This window comes from Haemorhous mexicanus, chromosome 4 (assembly GCF_027477595.1).
Source record: "Haemorhous mexicanus isolate bHaeMex1 chromosome 4, bHaeMex1.pri, whole genome shotgun sequence".
Classification (NCBI taxonomy): Eukaryota; Metazoa; Chordata; class Aves; order Passeriformes; family Fringillidae; genus Haemorhous; species Haemorhous mexicanus.
The window spans coordinates 50,506,571-50,531,101 of NC_082344.1; the positions used below are offsets into that span (position 1 = coordinate 50,506,571).

Here is a 24,531-nt window from a genome sequence, read left to right on the forward strand (position 1 = left end):
TATCATTCCACAAGCACCACAGTAATCATGTACTTCCCTGTTGCAGACAGCCCCTAGGAAGCAGCACCACCTCTGTAAACTGAATGTGGTTAACCTTTGCAGAAAACTTTGTGCTCCATTTTGGAAGGTCATCTTAATGCCAGTATCCAAATTCTCAGAAAACCATACAACGTGGTGCTGTAGCATCTTCAATTACCTCTTAAAGAAAAACAGCCATGAGGCTGTTCTGTTTACAATCCCTAATTGTTAGGTATTTATTTACCTTTCTTCTCCCTCCTTTTCTCTCTGCATTGCACTCTTATAAACGCTCAGTGCTGAGTATCTGGCTTTGCCCTTCAGGAAGTAAACTTGCTTCAGGGCAGTTAAGGAAGTTTCTCAGAAGTTGAAGATAGGTAAACTGCTAACCACAGGTCTAAGACATTGTGAAAAATTACTACAGAAACCCCTGTCTTAATTTCTAATATAAATATTTAAATGCACTACGAATTTTGTTTAGTCTGTCTACCCATTTTTTTTAATCCTCAGTGTCCACATCAGGCTGAGGTGGATATTTTGTAACCATTGGGAAATTACTCATTTTATCTGTTAGACTGTTCTCTATTATATGGCTCGTCAAGCCATCTGCATTAACAGCGTGCTGTGTTTATATTTACATGAAGCAAGTAGGATTTGTTTTATGTACGTCCCAGTCAGGGCTGCAAACATGTCCAATGCCCCCAGCATGGTGCTGTCTACTGGACACTAGTATGCATGTCCAGCTGCAGATCCTGTCTTTTGATGATGGTTTGGGTCACCTTGAGTGATGCCTTTGATATGAAAATTAGCAGATGATGAGGCATGGCACAAGCATGCTGCTGGAAGTTAGATTGCCAGCTGCCTTCTGAAGGACCAGGGTCATCTCAGTCTGAAGAAGACAGATGCAATTATCCCCATCTCAGAGCTGATAATGAAATGACATCATTTCCAATGCCACCTTGGTTTTCCTTCAGGGAGTCCATCATTACTGCTAACAAGACCCAAGTCTACTTAAATTGTGACGTTAACAAAATCACAGCCTGGGCTGGAACAGCCTCGGGCACAGCGGCTGTCTGAGTCACCCAGATGCCACAAACTGTCACACAGAATTCACAGTTTGAATTCATTTCAGGACAGGCTGTCGCACAGCAGCCCCAACCCATTTTGTGGGAGCAGCAAGGTCAGGCAGGATGTTCCTTCTAGGACAGCAAGAGCAAGGCCGCTGTCCTGTATTACCCAGGGAAATTTAATTTTAGCCCATGCTCAAGGTTCAGTACTCCAAACCTGCTGCTCAGGTTTTCCCACCGTGTTCTAGGTGCCCAGCTGTACACATGAGGCTTATATTTTAAAATTGAAAGCAAGACTAGTCATTAGAGCTTGAATGTTGACATTTCCAAGGCTGCAGTGTTGTAAAAGGGAAACTGCAGCTCCCTGAAGAGCATTTTGTATTTTTTTTTATTCTGTTTCCAGTACTTTAGCTGGATGAATACAAAGGTTAATGTGTTTTGTAACAGGATGGGATGAAATGACTGCCTCTTATCCTGAAGAGGTTTTTCTAAAAATTGAATAATTAAAGAAAAAAAAGCAGAGAAAAAACATCCAGTATCTGAATGGGGCCCACAGGGAAGCCAGAGAGGGACTCTGCCAGGGACTCTTGTAATAGGACAAGGAGTAATGGGTACAAGCTGAAAGAAGGAAAACTTTTAGGTCAGGTATAAGGAAAAAATTCTTTACTGCAAGGATGGTGAGATACTGGAAGAGCTTGTCCAGGGAAGTTGTGGATGCCAGCAGTGTTCCAGGGCAGGTTGGATAAGGCCTTGAACAGCCTGGTCTAGTGAAAGGTGTCCTCATCCATGGAAGGTGGGGTTGGGACTAGATGGTCTTTTAGGTTCATGCCAACCTAAACCATTTTATGATCTTCTCTTATTTATACAATGCAAAACCAGCATGAAATCTGAGCAATTAGAAGTGACTAAGAAAACCTAAAGAAACATAAAACATCTGTAAACTAAGGAATATGAAGGAGCAACAGCCTGAGAAAAATTGGTTTAAAGGAAGGTACAGGGCAAAACCTGTTTACTTCTCCTACTTTTTTTCACAGTGAGTACAATTGTTCACTGGAACAACATTTCCAGGGATGTAGTAGAGTTCCCATCAGTTAAGGTTTTCAAGATACTTAAGGTTAATCACCTCATATAAAAGTTTTATCACTCAAAGTTTTGGAGAGGATGCTAGATAATCTCATCTAGGCTTTGTCCCCCATGAAAAGTTGGACAGCCTGATCCGTTGAGGTCTCTTCCAGCCTAGTCTCTTCTCTGATTTTCTGGTACTTTTCTCTGTCAGGGGTATGCATTTTGTGTTGTTGGTAACATGGTACCCACTTCTGAGGGCATCTTTTGTCCTTAAGGTTGAATTCTTGCTTGCACTCTAATTTCTGTACTTTATTCCTTGATTCGCCAGTTATATCCCAGTGATCCGAGAGAACAAAACACAATTTCCCAGAGAGGTTCTCAGCCCCTATCTGAAGCCTCTAAGGCAAATTCTTCAGCTTCAGACTGAAGATGGGCTTGTGTGTCTTGATGGTATTGCCAGTCCAGGCTGGACTTAAAGGAGAGTGCCTTTCCTGTGAACCTCTCTCAAATTCAACTGAAAGCCACAGCAAGCTCTGAAGCAGGACTCAGTTTCTCCCTCCCTATGTGCGAGTTTTTAATTTGGATGCGGCATTGGTCTCCCTCTTGTCGCCCTGATTTTTTAAGACTTTCTAAGCTTTCTGGTGTTGACATTCTTGTAGAGAACTTTCTCACACGCTTTCTGTAAATAATACATTGTTTTGCAATTTTTTGTGGAGGAGGAGCAATTTGATGGACTGTTGGTTTGTCCAGTGTCATTGGAGAGGTGGCACTGTCACCCTCCAATCCACTGTCACTTTTGGAAAACTCTAAATGTTGAAGTCAAAAAATAAACCTCCCCTTTTGCTCTTCACCTTGAGAGCAGCGGTGTGAGCCTGTGTTCTTTTGTGTTCCATAGAGACACCCTCTTGCTTAACTCACCTCTCAGAATAAGCTTCAGCAGGAGGAGCAGAACTCAGCCTTATCCCAGCCTGAGCTTTAGTAGTTAGAGACTCCTGAAAACTGAGGTGGGAGGCCTTGAGCTCCTTCAGCCTCCCCCCTCCACTGACAGTGGTCTGCATACAACAGGAGGGAAGCCACACCACTGCTCTCTCGGGTGCTTCCCATGATATTGAACACAGCACTGCCTGTAGGTGCCTGTCTGGGGAGAAGGGTGAGTGGATTGGGCTTTTTTCAGATTTGGGTGAAGGAAGTCAGGTAAAAAGTACTCCAGATAGATGTTATAAAAGTGTGTTCCAAAAAAAGAGAAATTTTCACAATTTTTACAGCATAAGTGAGCATTTCCTACTATGTGAGGTTTCAGGGGACTATAAACAACATTCCAGCCATGCTTGCGCTGTGGCTGGATTTGGACTTTCTGAAACCCTTAAATGTTTTTACAATGTGCGTTTGTTTTAATGGATGGGTGAAATATTTCACTGAAATATCTCATATTCAACTGGGTGGAACCCATAAAAAACAAAGAGTGAAGATTTTTGCATGCCAAATAGGTCTGGAGGGATTTGTTCTGAAAACTGGCTTGTGACGTCCGTCTGGTCCACCCTCTTCTAATCATATGTGCAAAACAGAAGAATGCAATGTAGTTTACTTATATGGCTGATTTGGGGTCCTTGTTGATTATTAGACATCAGATTTTATAAGAATATCGGAAACATTTGTGACATTTCAAGAAGCTACTTAGCTGTACTGGCAGAGATGTTTGCTCAAGACTCAGACAGGCATCTGACAGGGATCTCTGTGGTTTTTCAACTGCTGAGGTGTGCTGAGACCTCCTTTTTTTGTGACCTTCCCTATGAGGAAGCAAAGATGTGTTTAGAGTGCGATATGTACCAATATGTGTTAGCATTATAATTTAGATATCCATGCTGACCTAGAAGGGATCTTATGTGACTTTTGGGTCACAGTGGTCAGAGACAAGTGCCACCAGAGCTAGACCTGTGGATGGCTGCCCACAGCATATTCTGTGAATAAGATTGTGTAAAGACAGCATTTGTTATTTGCTGGATGTAGCTCCTTTATTTCCTATAATTTCAAATTCCAGTGGTGAACATAGTAGTAAACCCAAGCCTTGGGTTGAAAATATCTTGAAACTGAACACAGTGTTCTCCTTTTATTATATCTGGAGGCTTATGGGCATGTGTTACTTCTCTTTGCCAACAGAAGCCTCACACCTGTTCTCGGTAGTGCTGGCTTGCTGAGTCTGACACAGCAGATATTGTAATTAGTTTTTTTTTAAAAATAAATGCACGCTAAGTATGTGTAAATACAAAGTTTCTGTCTGTCAGGCTCTTCTGTCTGTAGCTGCAAGAATTCAGGTTAGGCTGATCCTGTCAACCTTGTTAAAAACCAACCCCACTTGTCCCATTGCAAACATATTTTCTCACTGCATAATCATACAGTTTTTATAGCATAGGTGAAAATAGTAGGAGGGGAAGACAATGCTAAGATATTAAGTTCCAGGAGACTAGTTATACCTGTTGAATATAATCCAGTGATCAAAAGACTGAACAATAAAAGTGAAAAACATTTGAACAATAAATGTGAAAAGCATATGAGTCAACAGATTTAATGCTTATTCTTAATATTAATTATATGTGTACCTACACAATTTGAAAAATGTAGTGTATTGGATTGAGAGTATTGGATTATGAGTATTGGGTGAGTGTATTGGATATGAGAAAGAGCATTGCAGTGCAACAAGAATTCCTTTGTCTTTGCACTTGTTATTTTTGTCACAGATAACCTGATTTTAGCAGCAATTTTTGATCCTTTGTGTATATGTGCTCTGATTTTCCTTAGGCTCATTTTTTAGTTAGTGTTCTAAATAAGGAATATTTTTAGTGATCCCGCTGCAGCTTCATTATATACGATCTCAATTCCTAATGTAAAAAGGCTGTATTATCATTATTTTATTAGTATGAGGCAAAATCAGTGGTCAACATTGCTGGCTGAGTGCCGGCTCTTTGAGTGGTCTTGGATGGACTTGAAGAACAGATATGAAACTCAGAGCTGCTCGTGGCAGGTCTTGTGTTGCTTTCTAAATACCCAACTGATACACATTACTTGTGATTGCTCCCTCATCCCCTACTTCTGTAGATAGAAGAATGTACCTACATTTTCCATGAAGAAAACTCTCTTTCCAATTTGTGTTTTCTCATTTTCCTTTGGAAAAATGTTCAAGTTTGACTCTTCTTGAAGTAGTAAAAGCTGAATCTTGTACGTATGTTTTATAGGTAATGATACAATTCTGAAAAGTGATGAAAGCTCGTGGTAAAGCTTTCATGAAGCTCCACTTCTGCTGAAGTCAGAGTTTTAGTACTCCAGTACTTTAATGCAGCACTTGGACAGGATTAGTGGGTTTAAATCATGTATTATTTGTTGAATGCTGTAAGTATTACAAGCCACCAGCAAGGTTTACAGGCTCTCACGAGCTCAAAACTGCAAGTCCCATGTGTCTTGTTTTTCACTCTTATTTTGCTCTGAATATCCTAACCAAGTACTCACAGATTTCTTGCTGTGTCAATACCTGAGCACCCACCAGGAATCAGAGATAGTGTGCTAGCCCTGTTTTTCTTGCTTTGTCAGCTAGCATGAGTAGATTGCATGAGATATGTAGATCACTCTTTGGGAGCTTCAGTCTTTAATTAAGTTCAGTATAAATAAATATTGCTGTTGTTTTGTATCACAAAAGATCACTCTGGTACTGTATGTCTGGCCAGTATCTTCTCTGTGATGACAATGTTTGTTTAGGAGTAACGTAGTCAAGTTTGTTTGTAATCTAGGAGTAAATACTGAATAAGAAACTGACTGCAGTCTTCCACCCTGCTTGACTCCTCAGTTTTGTAGCTCCAGGTCTACTTGTGCTCCACAAGCATTACATTTGAAGGCAGTATTGGAAAAGTTAGAGGCTCTAGAAGCAACTCAAGGCTATGCCTTATGTGAGCAGTGGGAACAGCCTGCTGATGCCTTTGTGCATTCCCAGAGCATTTGTGACTTACTTGAACAGAGGAAAGGGGCATAGAAGGTGAAGCAAAAGCAATATGCACAAAGTCAGATGTGAATATTGGCTTCTTTAAACTAGTTATGTTTAGCAAAAACTAGGTATGCTAACCTGTAAAAAACAGTTGAAAAGCCTGGATGACAATTTGCCCATCTCAGCTCTCTCTAGCAATTTACAGCTCCATTCTCCCATATGTAAAACAGCTGAAATTTGTTGGATTGCTTTAAAACTATTGAAATTATAATCCCACCTTGAAGAAAACTCAGTACAGTTGTGGTTTCAAAATCATCAGTGACAAAATAATGACCTAAAAGAAGTGTCAGGAGACAGAGAGAACATGTTCTGGACCAACAATTTGTACTTAGTCCCAACAATAACTGGGATCATTGCACAATAATCCCATCCATGATTTTTGTCTGCAATTGCAGGCAACTGATGCTGTTTTCCAATTTCTTCCAATTCCTTGTTCCCATGATAGAGGCCAATGGGCCTTTTAAAAGATTTCATAGTAAAATCTCAGGATGGTGGTTGAAATACAGCTTTCTGAGTTTTAAAGAGAAGGGGGGAAAAAAATCCTAAACATGACCTCATGTTAGATGATACTTTTTAGCATGCACATGAAATTTAAGCTCTACATTATATTTAAGATTAAAAATGTGTTCCAAGTTCTTTCAACTCTCCTGAAAACTAGCAGGCAATATGGAGATACCCTCCTTTTTCAGCATGAGCAGTCAAATATGAAATAGGTATTTGGTTTTTATCCAATGCTTGTTCAGTTTTTGTCTGACACCAAGTCTTTGTCCATTGGTAGTTTTGGGAGCTGTGAGGTCTGAGCTCTGAACTGCAGTTCTGTTCTTCAATGCAATCACTTTTAAGGGCCTCAAACGTGATGATGAGCCACTCTTGCTCCTCCTTCTCAGCAGACAAATCCCAGAAATGGGAGTATGTCACTGTAGCTGAAGACTAAATTGTAATTATCAAGAATGCACAAATTTTCCTCATATGCTTAGAAAACCTTACTTTTTTAATCTATGAGAACTATAATTCCTTTTTCTACTGGTGGACCCAAATTCATACAGAGTATCTGACATGGAAATACAAGTATACAGATACTCCTGTGCACGTTCCTTATATAATGCACAAATATATTTTGTTTGACAGCACCTTAGTGCAAAAGCGTGGTGAAAATGACAGCCCTTCCCTGGGGTCAGATCTTTACAGATAGGACAAAGCACAATTTTAGGATTTGCTAGTAAGGTAGTTTTCCAGAATTTACTGAATTTTGATGTCTCCATTAACACAAAAATTGTGGGAAAACCCCTTAGGAAATCATAATGGGAATATGCAGAAATTAAACTGAAACAGATAAATATGTGAGAGGATTTCCCTATCTTGTGGGAAAGTGTTTAAGCTAAATAACTTTAGCTTAATACAATAAATATTATGAGGATCTTTATAAATATTTAGAGACTAGTAATGCAGAAATACAGAACCACTAAATCTATGACGTTCTTTTACTATGGCAAAGGCCTCTGGCTGACAATAGAGAGCAAACAACATGAGAAAATCTCTCTGACAGCTAGACAGAGAAGCCATTTGCCTCATCTTAGTTTCTATCACAGCTATCTCTGTGCTGACACCGAGAAGAGCAGTGTTTATGGAACCGTGGGAGGAATTGCTGATCCCCAGCCCTCCAGAGGCAGCAGGGATCATGCCACAGGCCCGTGCTGCCCTCCCAGCCAGTCCTGATGCCCCAGGTGTCAGCAAGCTGTCTCTAAAAGTCTTTTGTTTACAGGGTTATTGAAGAGCAAGAGCAGTAGTAACTGGGACAATTTCCCACTTAAGTGAAAAATATGCATTTTTTTCTCCAAACAAGATGGCAAGTCTCTGACACTGAGGGATCATCAGGGAGAGGATACCCAGGTGCATCAATGCCAGGGTACAGAGTGCACAGAACAGCAGTGGCAAGCACCTGGAAATACTGCTGGCATTATGAAATTCAAGTGCAGGTGCAGATCAACCTATTTCTAGTTGCCTGCTTAGATATGGGTTTTGCAGCCTGACTTTCAGCAAATGTTCAGGGGAAACTGTAATCTTAACTGTAAACTTAAAAGAAGTTTAAGATTTTGTTTTTATATGGCTCATTCCCTTCTTTATCAATATTGAGTCAGGTTTAATGTAGGCAGTACCTTCTAGCCATAGCTGAATACCATGATTACAGTAGCTTGAGGATTGTTCTTGACATGAGACAGTTCTTTATAAAAAGTGGAGAAGACACATGCATTTTAAAAAATCAGGTACTTATGAAGCTTTTTTCCATATGCAGCATTCACACAATAGTTAATCCTTGTAGGAAGTCAGAATTACCAAGGAAAAATAATTTCTGTGAAGTGCTCTGTTCCAGAATTCATTTCCCTACATTGGAGAAAAAGAAAAAAAGAGGAATTTTGTACATAGGACCAGGATTCACAGAAGCTAGTTTTCTGAGCAAGGATGTTACAATGCCATCAGGTGCAAAGAGCAGCAGGGTAGTGCTCACCTTCACTGCCAAAGATATTGGTGTCTTTCACCTCTTGAGCACCAGTGTGGTTGGACTGGATGGGAGACCATGTATTTGCTGCATTTTAGCTTATATCTGTAACATGGGGTATAGTGGGAGTTCAGGTGCCTTGCCTCCTTTTTGTATTTGACTCCATTTCTTGGTGCACTGTTGGCAAAAGTGAGATCAGAAGAGTTGGTGGTAGCCCTGTCTGAAGAACTGATCGAGTCACTTCACTCCCTTGTGATGGAGTTTCAGAAAACTTCAGAGTTTAAGTGTTTGGCCTGAAATCCATGTGGTTGGTGTGTGGCTTATGTTTGGACTACTGTCACTGCTAATGCACACACAGTGTGAATGGCTCCTGTGGGGCAGGAATTGCCAGCACCTTCTCGTGTCAGCACCTTCTCAACCTCTCCAATTATCCCCATGTCTCCTTTGTTCCCAGGCACAGCAGGAACCTCTCACCAGGGTCTCACAAGCAAGGTTATTAACACCAGGTTATCCAGGATGCTCCTGGTTGATCAGCTTTGGTTTCTCCATCATCCTTTCCACTGGATTGGTTTATGGGTGCTAGAGCATTCAGGGAGTTTGTGTAACAGAGGTATGGTACACACTGTTGGTACTCAGGACCTCAGTTTGTGTCAAGACCAAATTACACAGGGATGAGGCTTCTTGCAGTGAGACCATAGCTGAAACACACTTGTCTACCCTGATCAGGGTTAAGCTGTGGAACTGCAATGACAGCCCATTATGCAGTATTTTCGTCTGATGGGCAATCTTAAGTGCTTTGTATACATTATTCTTAGTTGCATTCTGACAACGCATCAGCTGCTTCTGCACTAAAGCAAAACAGTCCAAAACATGAGGGGTGCTGGAAGGGAGGTTGAGAAAACACTACTGGAACTGGGCAGGGGAGGGGTCCTGCTCTGCTTATTTGTGTTGAGCCTGGGTCACAACCACTGTGACTCCTCAGATTCACTTTTTTCCCCTTGTTTCATGCCCAGGCAAAGATTGTGAAGTGACGCAGAAGGCAGGGCATTTTTAAGAACACATGCATAATAAATCATAGGATCATAGAATGATCCTATTCTTTGTGTTGGAAGGAACCATAAAGATCATATAGTTACAGTCCCCCTGCCATGGGCAAACATATAATATGTTTTTACCTGCAGAATTGTTTTATTTAAATCACTAGAAGAGAGGTGAAAAAATTCATGCAGTTGTCCTTGCTTATGTTTTGGCTTTACATTTTTTCCCTATGTCAGCCTGGGTAATTGAAATCCTTGAGGTCAGTCTTACTTTCAATTCCTCCTTTGCTGTGCAAGTCAGGAATGCTGCAAGGAGACCTCTCTTTTCAAACCATTGCTTTAATTTGAATTTCAAATGACGTGGAGATGTTTCTGTTGGCCTTGAGTTTAGCTGAAGGCTGTTTTTACAAATGGTAGGACCAAGTTAAGGTTGCTACAGGGTTTTGGATCTCCGTGCTCCAGCTCTTGGGATGTGCTGCTCCTGAAGCCTGGAGTGTGGAGTGTCCCTTGAGTGTGGAACAGGGTGCAGGGCAAAGATTGCCCTGTGGCTGCCAGTGTTGATACCAGCCAGAATTGCAGCCTTGGGTGAAATTTCAGCAGCCACCATTGCTCTCATACTGCCCAGTGGTTAGCTCATACCAGAATATCAGACAGTAGATATCTGCTTCATAAAAGAGGCTGTGCAAACAGAAGAAACTATTTTCTCAGTTTCCTGTGCACCTAGTGACACTACTTTAATGGCACGAACAGTGCAGCACACATTATTCATGTCTGTTTATCTCTCTGGGGTTTGGCCTTCAAACTGTTTCAGTATCTCATGGCTGCACGGATGTACTCGCTGTCCAGCACGCCTGGGAAGGAACATAAATCTGTGGTTCACCTTGGCCTGCAGACAGTGCTGAGTTCACTTTCTGACTGGCTATGTTAATCAGGTATCCCACTCTTCCAGCTGCAAATCAGGCATTGTGATTAATACTCACAATGAGAGAGCTAATTACTGCTGGCATGTAGCTGTTTTATGTTTCTCTCTTTTCTGGGAGCCAAATCCAACCATATGGAAAAATGTAGCTTAAACACTATAAATATGATTCCACTTAGACAGTCATCTCTTCTGTTTTCTGTTATCACAGCAGTGTCAGCGCAAGCAAAACAATGAAAGTGAAGAGATGCTGTTGCAAATTTTATTACAAGATTGAGGTCTTGGTCTTTTTTTTTCCTTCTTCAAGGACACTGTGTTAATCTGAAGAAAGAGGTCTTGATTTGTGTTCATTTATGCCTGCCACAATTATTTAAGAAATTGCTTCAGTGATCATACTTGAAGAGCTCTGGTTCTTCTTTAACTATTTCTGGCAGCGCTAGAAAGATATGCTTTGTGCTTTGTATCATGACAACTTGTCTTCTCCAATAAGCCACATCTTAAACTGTGTCAGTCCTCTCTACATTCAAAGTAGCTGTCTTCTGTTCATTGCTGTTGGAATGAAGCTGTTGACTGTGTGTCTGCAGTGCAGCCAGCAGCAGCAAGTGAGGATTTCCATGGAAAGGGAAGGCTGTAGCAGCGAACTGCAGATGGGCACCAGGCAGTGATTGAATACAAATAGCTGGGAATCTTTGGGCAGAGCCACTTCTGATCTTCATATTGATCTTCACAGAGCTTTCCAAATAAAAAAAATCTGCTTTTGAGAACCCATTCACAAGGCTGGTGTTCTAGTATCAGACACTGAAACTTTACTGACATGGGAAAAACACAGGCAAATTAAATAAAATGAGAAAAACACAGGCAAATTAAATAAAATGAACAGGAGTAGGAATATCTCTTATCATATTCTGAATCTTTGCAAGATTGTTGTAAAGCAGAGACTGTCCTCTGAGAACAGTAAACAATTCTACCCAAAGCCACTTCTTCGTGTTGGGTTTTTAGCCTATTTCTAAACTATTTTGTCAAGCATTCATAGGCTGGATTAGCAAATGTGATTTTACTAAAAGAGGCAGATGTCAAGGATGGGTTTCCAAAACACTGTGATGAAGATGTTTAGGTGAGTAGCAAGAGGAAAAGGCCTTTGTGCTTCTGCTTCCCATGAAATCTAAAGCATCCTGCCATAGTTTGAGGTTCTGGGGGAAGTGAAAAATCTGGAAAGAAACAGAAAAATACCTGCTGCAATGGAGGCAGGAGAGCTCTTCCTTTCTTTACATGACTACTGTTGCAGCCTTGCCTTGCAATGGGTACCTCAAATAGCTATTCATTGGTCTTTTGAAGTAGTTGACCAATCTTCTCTTCCATAAGACTACTTTCTTCTGAGATGCCTCATTTTGCTTGTGAAAAGTTTCAGAAATAACTTCAGTTATAGCCATTCCTATCCAAGCCTTAAAGCACATACATAACCCTTACACAATGGCATCAATATGACAGAGTTTGGTTTGGGTATTTATTTCCCTCTTTAAGGTAAAAGTTGTCAGAAGCAGCATGAAGAAAATGATAGTAAACCATAATCTAGTGCCAAAAAAAGGTTCTAATTAATTGTCTCATCAAAAGTCAGTACCATGATAGAAATCAAACTTCTACTCTGAAGCTGATACAGAGAGCTTGATGACATATCCTCATATCATCTTTCTATCTCAGGAAGTGCTTCCATAATAATTTCTCTTCCAAGTCTTCTGTTCAGTGTACTACTTCTTTTGGTGACACTTAACCCACTAGTGTTGTGTACTGTATGTATTATGCATTGCCTTTTGTGCATGCCATATATAACAAAGAGCTTTCTATCCCTAAGGGTTTCTGCAGCTATTTCTGTGAGTTTGTCCTACAGGGCACTTTCATGAAAGTCATCAGTTAGCCTTCACCACGAAGAAAGGGATAATAGTAACTGAAAGTAGGCCAAGCTCATTAGATTATGATTAAAAGGCAGATTTTTTTTTTTTTTTTAATGCACTGAATGTGGTTCCAGTGGATGGGCACTGGGAAGAAGTGGTGCTGGTGAAGTCACAGGCGCTGTGTCCTTGGTCACTCTGTCTTTTCAGTTATTTTATAGCTCTAATTGAATACTGACTCATGTGACCTTTAATTTTATTCAAGTGACTTTCTTTCATGAGTCTTAAAAAAGAAATGCCATGCATGGTCCTGCCTTTGCTGTTTAGGATGAATCTAGAGCAGATAGTTGGAAGCATAACTAAGAGTGTTTCAAAGCAGGCTTGTAACTTGCCTCTTATAATGCTGTATCTTCAGCTCTTTTGGAAACGTGTGTTGCTCCACTAGAAACAGATGGTTTTCCCCCAGAAGTAGTTTAGAACCTGCCTTGAGGTCCCCAAGATGGTGAAGTCCCAGGCTGGCCCAAGGACCTTGGTGGAAGCTCTGCAGTCCGTCCTTGACCCTGGTGAGGCTGCAGGATTAGTGGGACCCCCTACCCCCACTCGCACCTCTTCCTCTGTCAAGGCAATGACCTGCCTATTTTAGTGTCTCAGCTGAGCTGGAATAGCAGAGTTGGCAACTTCATCTCTGCGGCTGAATTTGAAAACAATGCGTCTGACGCAGTTCAAGTAGTAAATGGTCTGTACAGGCACTGCGTGGGGCTGGGATTCCTGCAGCCCCCAGGTGTCCTGCTCCCACCTGCAGCCCTCCCTTTATGGTTGGCTCTGGTTTCTACAGACACAGCGCTGTGCTCCACGTGTGACCATGTTGGTGACCGGGAGGGTTTTTTCAGGAGGCAGGACTGGGTAAGGTCCCTTATATTTCACTAGCAGACCCAGAGAAGGGTGAGGCCTCACTCTGCTCTCCTTCATCAATCAGAGGCAAGTAGGAAATTACAGATTGTAGCTTCTTAATTAGCCACCTGCTATTCTTGTCCTCTTGCATCCGCAGTAACTATTTATACACATAAGACTACACACAAGGCTGAGGCTCTCTATTTTTCCTTGAGCAGCAGTACTCTTCCTATGTAAGGTAGTAACTCACTTCCTTTGAGGCACACACTGGCATTTTTCCCTCTTGGTCCATCCATATTTCACTGGTCACCATGATCATCACAGGCTGTTCTGCAAGTGGTTCCTTGGAACCAGAGAATTTCCACAAGTATGCAGTGTTTAAATACAACTTGCTGCCATGTCTCTCTCTCCCTCCCTTCTCCTCAGATGTAAAGGAGCATCCCACTATGGCCTTACCAAGGAACGGAAGAGGCGTTCCCAGGACTGCTCTCCAGACCGTGGCTCCAGCTTGGCAGTAGCTGCCCTGGGCCCTGAGCTCTCAGCAGCTGCAGCCATCGCCTTAATGACGGATGAGCCAGGGCTGGTGAACCCGGCCTTCAGCCCCACCTCAGAGGACAGCCAGCTGGGCAGCAGCCCCGGAGACCTGCACCGCAGCAACCGCAACAGAAGTAAGAGCCAAAAACAGCAGCTCCAGAGCCTGCTAGCCCCTTGCAACATTCATTTTTCTGTTAAATATATGTCACTGGAGGATTAAAAAAAATTTAAAAAAAGAAAAAGGGGTGGAAGAAGCAAAAGCTTTCATTTTTCATGGTTTATCAAATTGTGCACTCAGTGACCCAATTGATTTGAGGTGAAGAAAAATGGCTTGGCCAGGGGCAGCATCAAGCTGAAAATGGACTAGCTGTACACATGCTAACAGCAAATCTTTAGAAAGATTATTTAGGTGAGTCAGCTCAGTTGGAAGATTAAATGTTATGTGTGATGGGCTGGGGATGGTGTAGCTGGGTAATATGTCTCCACTAAATCTTGGTGGCCCAAGTAACGCCCACAGACATGGGCACCTAACCAAAATCCTATTGGGAACAGTATTTTACATTTGCCAAGAATTTTCAGGAAAAAACAAACCTTCAGAATTGCCTTAGGAGCTTGGGGAACATCTGCCAACTTCTTGGGAAGGTGCAATTTGGAGGAGCTGGTCCTGCTAAAATAACAGTGGTCAGGGACAGGCTGCATCAGGAGAGTTTGCCTTGATCTTTCACCTTGTGACACTTCACCTGTGTCTGATGAGTGTCATGTTTGAGAAATATGACGAAGCCATGCCTGGCCAAAGCCAGAGTCAGAAGTGTTAATGGTGAGTTCAAAACATGTATTTGAGGATTCTGAAGCTAAAGTGGAAAAAGCCCACCTTGTGTGCCACAAGTTGGATATTGGGAAAATGGATAAAGGGATGAAGAAAGACTAGGAAATGAGAAGCACTATCCTTTTGTTGTGCCAGGGTTTGGAGAGGTGAGGAAAGGAAGGGTGCAAGAAGAGAGAACCAGAATCTCAATAAATTCTGTCAGTTTTATTGAGTGTAGAGGCCACAGTCTGGTTTGAGGGAATGTTGTATTATTAGATTAAAATATTTGGCTAGCATGCAGAGCTGGAACAGACAGAACAACAATGTCCATGAAGATATCTTTAGCAGGATGGAAAAGACTGACATGTTTTGAAAGTATTATGACTTTTCTTTTGTATTGCTGTACCCGAGTCAGAATATGTGAGTTTTTGATGCCTCCCACCTGATAATATTTGAATTTTTTTGTCATGAAACAGTTGGCAATCTTTGGTGGTTTTAGATGCACTGCAAGGTTTTCAGACAGAAGTAGTAGTGGGGATTTTGTCAAGAAGAATTTTTAATGACTTCCAGCTTTTTTTGGTCAAACATGTATAGCTGAGGAAGGGCAGTGCTTCTTCCTTTGATATGTATTTTTCACAGAATTGCTACTGATTCTGTCTTGATGGAGGATTATTCTTCCCAAAGCTACCACACTCACAGGAAATTTCTCCATGTGATTGGCAAAACAGACAGGAAGGAGGCAATTCAAGGGTGTGGGACTGAGGTAGGGTGATTGTACCCAGATTCAGGTGGGCGCAGCCTTGAAGTATCCGCAGGACTCAGGGGCAAAGGTGAAGTACAGGCAGCCCTGCTGTTGATGTTACATCCCATCATATGCCCAGGGCTGCAGAAATGCTGTGGTTCTAGACCAGAACTGCTGAACTGTACTGATTTGGTTTTTTTCCTGCTGTTGCAGCTCGACACTTTGAACGTTCCACTATAAGAAGCAGATCTTTTAAAAAAATAAACAAGGCGTTCAGCGTCCTTCGAAGGACAAAAAGTGGAAGTGCCGTTTCCAACCAGACTGACCGGGAAAGGGAGACTGTTGGAAACTCTGCTGCTGGAGAGGAAGGTAATGTTCTGTTCATCTTGTGTTATCTCTCAAAAGGGGGTCGGGAGCCCTGTCCATGTGGGAGCTGGATATCCATGAGTGACGTGCCTTTCATGTGGTGGGCTGTGCGTGATTAAAACAAACAAACCAGAAAATGCAATCTTTCCTTATTTTCTTCTTTCAAAAGATGTTACTGACTGGCAGGCAAGAATATTGCTGGGATGTGTGGGACCTCACGTAGGGCTGTTCTGGTAACGGCCTGCACGCTACAGCCAGCCCAGGATCTAGCCCACGGGATGTGGGATCTGGGCATCTGGGATCTGTTACTGGAGCTGCCATTGATTTGCTCTGTAATTTTGTTCAAGTCTCTCCATCGGCGTGTGCCTGTCCCTCTAAAGCAAATGGATCACAATAATCATACTTTAGAAGAACTTAATGAGTTTTGGCTAATGCTTATGAGGCACTGGAAATTCCCAGTGGGAGGATGGTATGGAATTGCAAAGTACTGTAATTATTCTGCATTTCTGTGGGCTCCTTTATTACCTCAGCCAGGCAGGTGATGAAGTAAGAATGCTCTGCTCTTAAACAGCAGGGAGAGGCAAGGTTGTCCGATGTATGTCGGGGATGAGGGGTCTGGCAGGTAGTAACACTTAACATTTGGCATTCTCAAAGCAATAAGCAAATGTTACTAATCAATTTGGACCATAATTATGAAACCAACCATGGCATCCATGCATCAAGAGGAAGTGATGATAGAGTGGGGATCAGTGTCTTAATCAAGGTCTTCACTCACCTTATTATTCCTTTGCTTGATGCCTCAGCACCTCATGACTCTTCCCAGATCAGATGTTCAGAATGCAGGCTTTAAGAATACAAAATTCCCAACTTCCTTTTGCTCTGTGTTCAAGTTCTCATTGAAACACACACAAAATAAGCACAAAAGGCTGCCAAATGCCACTTTCAGGCATCATTGTTATGCCATTGTGAATAGTGGTGAATTGGAGAACCATGTTCAATATTCTTCTGTTTTATTTGCTCATTCTTTCAGGAGAGTTTCACTATGTTACTGTGGTACTTAGTCTCCTACTTCCCATACTTGCTGTTAGAGCCAAAATAAAACCTAGTAGTTCAAAATCGTGACCCTTCTCCATAAAAGGGATGGGAATATACTCCTTGACCTGGAAATATCATGAATAATTTTACTAAATTTTAAAATAATTAAAAATACTTATTATTATTAAAAATAGTATTCTTTTTTTCCCAAGTAAAATTTTAGAAGTTGTTTATATATCTGCTTGAGCAGGCAGATAGATTTCTTGTTCCATAGCAATTCTTCAATTCATGTGAGCAAAAGCTTGCCTTTTTTTAGAATGAGTGAAATTCTCCGTGCCTCAAGTTCCTATTTTTCAAAAGACATCCCTTCAGGATAATATACAGACCATTTTCCACCTAGGCATGTAGCTGACATTAGTAATAGTTCCACTGAAATCTTGGCTTCATGTCCAGGGTGTGCAAATAATCTGGATGTCAACAGCACCTATCCAGTAGCCCAGTGCAGTACAGATGTTAGCAGAAGTCAGCAGAAAAGTGTGGAGATGTCACTGGCCTTTACATTCCCAGCAAATGAAAAGCATTGTTGTCTCTGTAAGGGATGTATAAAGGCAATCACTCCAGGGCCACACTGACAGTGTCAGGATTGTCAGTCTCTCCTTGGCTCTGCTTGTGGTTTCATTCCTCTGCACCCAGCACGCCTGTAAACTTCCAAATGTATTCTGCTGCACTGGAAAAACCAGGTAGGCATATAATTACTTAATAAGCAGTTACTCTTAAGTATGAGATCACAGAAGCTGTGTACCTAAATTACTTTATTAATTACATTTGCAAAGAATGCCTTTTGATTGCACAGTTCTGGAAATTGATCTTTAAAAAATGCAAGCGAGTAACTTGAAGAAATACAAATACAACTTGAACAAAGATTGCAATTCAGTCCTTTGCAACAGGTGCTTTGTGAAATGGCATCTCAAAGGCTTTCTCTGTTTCTTCTTGGAGGAGGAAATGAATGTACTTCTTTCTGTAGCAGTTATCATCATCCTGCCAGCTGGGGGCTGGTTTTCTTCTCCAGTTCTGTATGTTTTCTTCTTTTACTTATTTTTTTAAACCTCAGCTGCTCTAAGCAGTCTGCAGCTAGGCTTCTGATCAGAGCTGTTGCTCAGTCTTTAGGGATAGCTGCTGTATGCTCTGCCCTGTGCTCACTGAAAGTCCCACATATTGAAGAAGAGGGAGCCCTGCGTATCTGCCTCACCATTGCCACGCCACTCTCCTGGGAATGGAGGTGCCCCTGTGGGGGTGAATGAGGTGGTTCCTCACTTCAGAGGTCCCCACACCCAGTGGGAAAGGTGCTGTTGACTTGCCCAAAGTTTCACAGGTTTGTGTCTGGGACCATCTGAGAAAAGAGCTGAGCCATGACTCAGTGGCCCAGGAGATCGGGCAGCGCTTCACCAACTCTCTGGTGACCACTTTCCTCACCAGGTTTAGTCAGTGCATGAGCAGAGTAAAGCTGAGACTATGCCAGCCTCACAGAGTGATATAAGCCCCTTATCTTGCTGGTAACCTCTTCTTGATAAAGGAGAGGTAAGATCATCTGGCAAAGCTCAGTGTATAATTCATCTGACTCCAGTTTTCAGAATACCCCCATCCTAATTCACATGTCTCTGTTTAATCTGTTTTGCCAGTATTTTGGTCAAAGGAGCTCTGAGAATGAACACCATAGCAAGAAGCCATGTATTAGCCTTCAGCAACCCTTCATTAAGGGTGTGTAGGTAAATTTAATCTGAAGCTGCTATGTTTGTTGAGCCAGTGCTCAGTTGCAATATGACTGTGAGGGTACAAGACAAAATAATGGTTTCAGATGAGGGAGAAAAAACATTCAAATTCTTCTTACCTTGAAACTGAATCTAATACTGGTTTTGGAAAAAACTGACACCCAGGACATTGCAAAATATGGTGTATAATATCAAATGTGTTTCTATTATAATTACAGCAGAGAAATAGTTACAGTCTAATGCTACCTTATTCCTGGAGCTGGTAGCCATCCTGAACTGCAGAGATTACTTCATGATTTATGTTTATATCCGGTGGTTTGATTTGTTTAAACAATGTTATATGTGCTCATTTTGGATTTAAATGATTCAGGCTTTCTTTGTTTCTCTCTTTTTGTGGCATTTTCAGTAGAGAGTTGTTAAATGTCCAAACCAAAGAAAATATTAGAGGTGAATGAAAAGTACAAACACTAAAGAGAAAATATTTAGGGGGAAGGAGCTGTTAAGATTTTCTTGGTTTAAATACTTTGTTATTTGTAAAATCCCATGCAATGAAATATTTGTCTGCAGCACCCAAGCTTGTGATATTTATCTGAGGGCAATTTCATTAACAGCATTTACAGCTGTAAATAGCTTTCCAGGTCTGAAGTAGAAGTTTAGAAAGTTTAAAAGAAAGAGTTTCATTCTGAGATGTGAGGGAAGGTGACAGGGACATGCTTAAGGCACTGATGCATTTAAGATGTAATATCTTCTGACTAGATCTACTAGTGTAAATGACCTTGACAATCTACTTAAATGATAAAATATCTCCAAACAAAGCATGCTCCAGCTTTGCTATGCTTATTTGTATCACTGTGCTCTTAGTTTGGCTTCACACCTTAAATTCCATTCCAAAAAGGACTATAGATATATATACTCTTTACTCAAACTGATCTAAAAATCCAAGCTGTGAACCAGGAGGAGCAAAGAATGTTTTAGGAGCAAAGAATTTGCAGGTACAATTTAAAAAACTTCCTTACAGTTTTAGAGTAAAAGAGCTGTGTTTTTGACTTCCAAAAACGTTCATTGATTTCATTTTGCAGTTAAGCCATTGTAAAAGAAATTTAATTTAGGACTGCTTGAGGATGGCAAATGTTTTTCAGAGTCAAATTCAGTCTCATACTGGATGCAGTTCTACCGTCTGGCATTGCTTTGCAGCAGTCAAGACCAAGGCAGCCCCAGCAGGCACTGGCAGAACCACAGAACAGGCTTCCCTCTTGTACTGTGCAGTGTGAACCCTGTTATATTTTTGATATATATATATATATATATATATACACATATATATATAAGATAGATAGATAGATAGATAGATAGATAGATAGATAGATAGATAATATAAATACTTCAGTGTTTGGAAAAGTACATGAAGAAAAAGAAGGTAAGTGAAACACAGATGGTATACACCATTTCATGGCATTAAGGCTCTCTGTATGCAGAAAAAAAAGTGGTTTATCCAGCCCCAGGACAAGACAGTGCAGCTCAACTTCTGTTTCAGGAAGGCTGCACCTCACAGAAATCCTACACTGTTCCTATTTGTCTCAGGTTTGATTCAGTTGCCTTTCTGATTTCCCAAAGCAGCTGTGTCAGAACTGGTTCAAAGTACTCTGCTCTGGAACGATGAGCCAGGCGATTTCCCAAAGAAAGAGATTGTCTCTGTAGCACTTCCTCTACTGCAGACCGAGGAATTTGCCTGCTGTATATGAGAATCACAACTCTTTAGATACACAGTCAGCTCAGCAAGTTTCATTTTAGTTCTTTTGGGGCTCCTTTGGTAAGAGGAATGCACAGAAGCGAGAAGAGAGATTAGAACTGGCATCACCTTCTACCTGCCCCTTCACTGGAGAAGCATCACTGAGAATTAATGGAAGGCATTAAATCAAAATGATGGCAAACCTTTGGGAGAATGGCATGATAAATGAAAATCTATTGAGAAGGAAAATTTGCAGAATAAAGTTCCCCACCAGCACAAGGGCATGTGATACTTACAGACACATTAATTTTCCAAGACTAGGTTATACAAGCTTAATTTAAATTCTGGTGTCCAGATGCTGGGAAGGATGAATGTGTGCTGCTGCAGATGGTCCTATTTGTGGGGGTGAGCTGGCACATTAGTCAGGCTGCCTGATCTAAATGAGGACTTGCAACCACAGATACGAGTTTTGTTTACAGTGACCTTTGATTAATCTGGACTCAAGAGTCACAGCAAACATTGCACATTGTCACAGTGAGCCCTGGGAATGAAGGCAGAAGCTATCCTTGTGGCAGCACTGTTGGAAGGAGCATGATGTGCACAGAAGTCAGCAGAAACCTGAGCACTGAAGGAACACTACCATTAAATATTATAAACTGTGGGGAAAATAGTAAGCATACTTAAAATTTTGTAATTCTGTCATGGCCACCATACTAACGAATGCTCAGTGTCCCACATCGTGCCAGATAAATGGAGTTTACTGTGCAAAGCTGGTCTCTCCTTTGTGTTGTTTACCACAAAGTTATGTGTGAAAATACATAATAAGTGATAACGTTGCACACTAATATTAAGAGAATACTGCTTGAGAAAAGAGCCCACACAATCTTTCTGAATGCAGGTGACATTTTGTTATGTTAACAGATTCAGAATGCTCCATACAACCCCCTGAGACAAAACCACAACATTCTGTGGGAAAACCTGGAAGAATCACCAAAAACAAGACAGAAAGTTTCCTTCTTTCTAGATTCAGCAGCTCTTCGATATTTAAGGACTGGAAATATAAAATGGTAAAGAAAGGTATGCAATACTCCTGGGTTTTCCTGCTCTGGAAAACCTGACCAAAGAAAAAAAAATGGAGAATTTTAAATAAGAGTGTAAGGGCTGGAAAAATGGAGTCTGTGAAAATTGATAGTCCAGCCTCACAACAGAATGTATATATGTGTGAAAGGTACAAGCCCTCAACTCAGTTGGAGTTCCTTCAACTGGGCTCCTGAGGCCCCAGTCATTGTATGCAGCCATGTGCTGAACCAGGGCCCACCTTTTTGGGTATGGTCTATACAGTAAAAATTCAATTTGAAGACACTGCTTTCTAGACATGGCATCATCATGAAATATGCATGGTAAGTTTTCATCAAACTGCACACAATGTATGCAGACTTTTTGGTGAAGAAGCAATTATGAATTTTCTTATTTTAAAAAAGTGTATTTGTGTACTTTATATATTTAGATTGCCACACTTACTGTTAGTTTATCAAAATAGGCATTGGCCTTTTACTTACAACAGTCTAGGTTGTTGGGAATCCAAGTCTCCATGTAGATGTCTGGGATGAAAAGAAGAGGCAAGTCTTCAAGTAAGAGCAGAAATTAATGGATCATAGAGGAATTATTTTGGTTGCTTAGCTCTGAGGATAAAATATTTCTGTTTATTATGTATATTTGATAAAGAACACAAATCAAAAGAAGACAGGAAGTGAGGCAGTACAACCTGCTAACTATGAGAAGGTGGCATTAGAGACTTGCAGACTGGCAAAAGAAAAACATCTTGGAAAGATTTGGGTCGCTGTAGACTGCACATTTCAGAAGGAAATGAGACATTAGAAATTCCTCTAAAAAAAATCTGCATAAAGCTTTATTGAAAGTCAGCCAAGTAACAGTGCAAGACTTAACAAACCAGATAAGGCATTGTTCAAAATGCAAAGAAACCCATTTATGTTTATACATATATAGGTAAATCCTGTACAAGTATAGAGATTTGTTCACTGCCATATTGCCCTGATTTTGCTCTGGGATAATTAGGTTGAAATAACACCAGAGTGTCAATAGCTTGTTCAGTCCACAAGTCTCCATGGACAAGAAATCCGAATGATAATTCTTTAGAAGGGTTTTTAGAGTGAGCTATGGAAAAATGAACATCAGTGTCAAAAAGCGTATTTTGTTAGGATGTGAACTGAGTCATCACAATAGGTCTATTATAGAGCTGTTTTGGTATCTTCAATATATTCATGTATATTACTTTATTTGCATGCAGGGAAGATCTAGGTGTCTGGATTTTCATCTGTATTTTTACACATAACTACCCTTATAGCCATACTGAGAGTGTGAAATGTGCAGGCTTATTCTGATGCAGGGATCAGGCCATTGGTGATTTTTGAGGAGTATTTGTATTGTCTGACTTTAAGCACCCCACTGAGACGCCAGAGTTAATTGCCTCTTTTCTTAAATAGCAGCGGAGATTTGGCACCTCCAGGGGTGATTTAGCACGGCAATCACTCTCTTTGGGTGCCTGTGCACTACAAAGGAAGTCAGAGCAAGTAGATCACCAAACTGTGCATTTGAGGCCTGGATTTAGACCATGTGAATCCACCCTTCAGGCTAGAGAGAACTGAGCAAATTGCAAGCTGAGCAAATAGCATTTAGAAAATAGAAGAGCAAGGGGGAAATGAAGCACCTTCCATTCCTGAAACATTAAAGTTGACCGCAAAACTGAAGTAAACCTGTATTGGCACAGAAACTGCTATTACAAGAATAAATGGTTGAATGCTAGGTTGGTGAAAGCTGTGTAGTTATCTAGACAGACTTTTATTGCCTGTCAAGTCTTTGTAAAACCGCAAAGTCGAAGTCTGTGCTGCTGGTAGGTGCTTTTTACAGACGTGGAGGAGGACAGCTTCCCACCCTGAAGAGCATATGATCAAAGAAGTGGTAAGGGATGCAATATGGTGTTTCTCAGTATTTTTTTCCTGTTCTTTTTTTCCCCTTGTGCTCTCTCAAAAGGTTTTGGTGCCTTGCTGGTTTGTTGCCTGCTAATTCTGTAGTAGCAAATATTAATTCTATCTCAGATTCTGGTCTATAAAATTTCATTTTTCACTTAACTACTATTCATTAACACTCACTGTACTTTCATTTCTAAAATAGGTTATTGAAAAAAAATATTAGCAGTTAATTTTTTGACTTACAGGTTTGTCATATAACCACTGGATTGGATTCACATGCAAAAAGTTTAAATGCTTTCTCTCAGCTTTGGGGAATTCAAAACAATTGAAGGCTGCTATGCCTGGGCTGGAAAATGCACTGCTGCTTTTACTTCAACTTTACTCGCTGCTGAATATGGATTAAAATTTTGAATTGACCTAGAAGAAAAGAAAGTATTAGTGACATGCTGTGAAATCAGACATGCCAGTTGAAAAGTAGGGTTTGGAAGACGATACCCTAATCCAGTGCATTTTAAATACAAAAAGGACCCCTGCCCACCATTAGTCCCTCCTCCCCACAGCCAGATTGCCAGAGCCAGCAGAGATCTTTTCCTCCAGGTACTTTGAGCATACTGTGGTTTTAACAGACACATCACAGTAAGAGACACTCATTCCTACTTCCTAGAGTTAAGCAGTGATGAAAACAGAGTGGTCTGGTAGGGAAACTACTGTGTGCTTTGGTTTGTCCAAACCTTTGATTTGTTGCCTTTCTGGTAGCTAAAGATAAATAAAAGGCTTCCTTGGATGTCACAAGACAAGAGCCCTGTCCTGTGCTGTGACACCAAAAATGGAGAAAACAGGGCAGCCTGGGATGCTACCAGTGAGATAGGGTTTGCAACCCAGCACAGCAGGGATGGATATTTGTTGAGGTGCCCATGCTCATCTGTTCTAGGGCCAGCAAGAAACTGTGGCCTGGTTCTGAGGTGTCTCTGGTGACCAAAAATGTATTTGATTCTCTTAAAATATTGATGTGTATAACTGTAACTACATTTAATCAAAGGTTTAAGGCTGTATTTTGTAGGGGGAAAAGGGAGTTTGAACACATTAATTGTAGAAAGTTCCCTTCAAGTCCATTCAGCAAGCTTACCTATCCTTTTCTTCCCACTTGGTATGAA

General features: G+C 41.0%; 1 protein-coding gene across 4 annotated transcripts in view; it reads left to right on the forward strand.

Moving 5' to 3' along the window:
• The window catches only part of LNX1 (ligand of numb-protein X 1), an 80,197-nt gene that overhangs the window by 31,715 nt on the left and 23,951 nt on the right, over positions 1-24,531 (forward strand). For 3 of the 4 annotated variants that reach the window (XM_059844834.1, XM_059844837.1, XM_059844833.1), the window contains 3 exons: positions 13,834-14,075; positions 15,702-15,857; positions 21,309-21,464. In XM_059844834.1, the coding sequence (XP_059700817.1) occupies positions 13,834-14,075; positions 15,702-15,857; positions 21,309-21,464 (554 nt within the window). The remainder of the gene's footprint in view (positions 1-13,833; positions 14,076-15,701; positions 15,858-21,308; positions 21,465-24,531) is intronic. The other variant, XM_059844835.1, reaches the window with a different exon arrangement.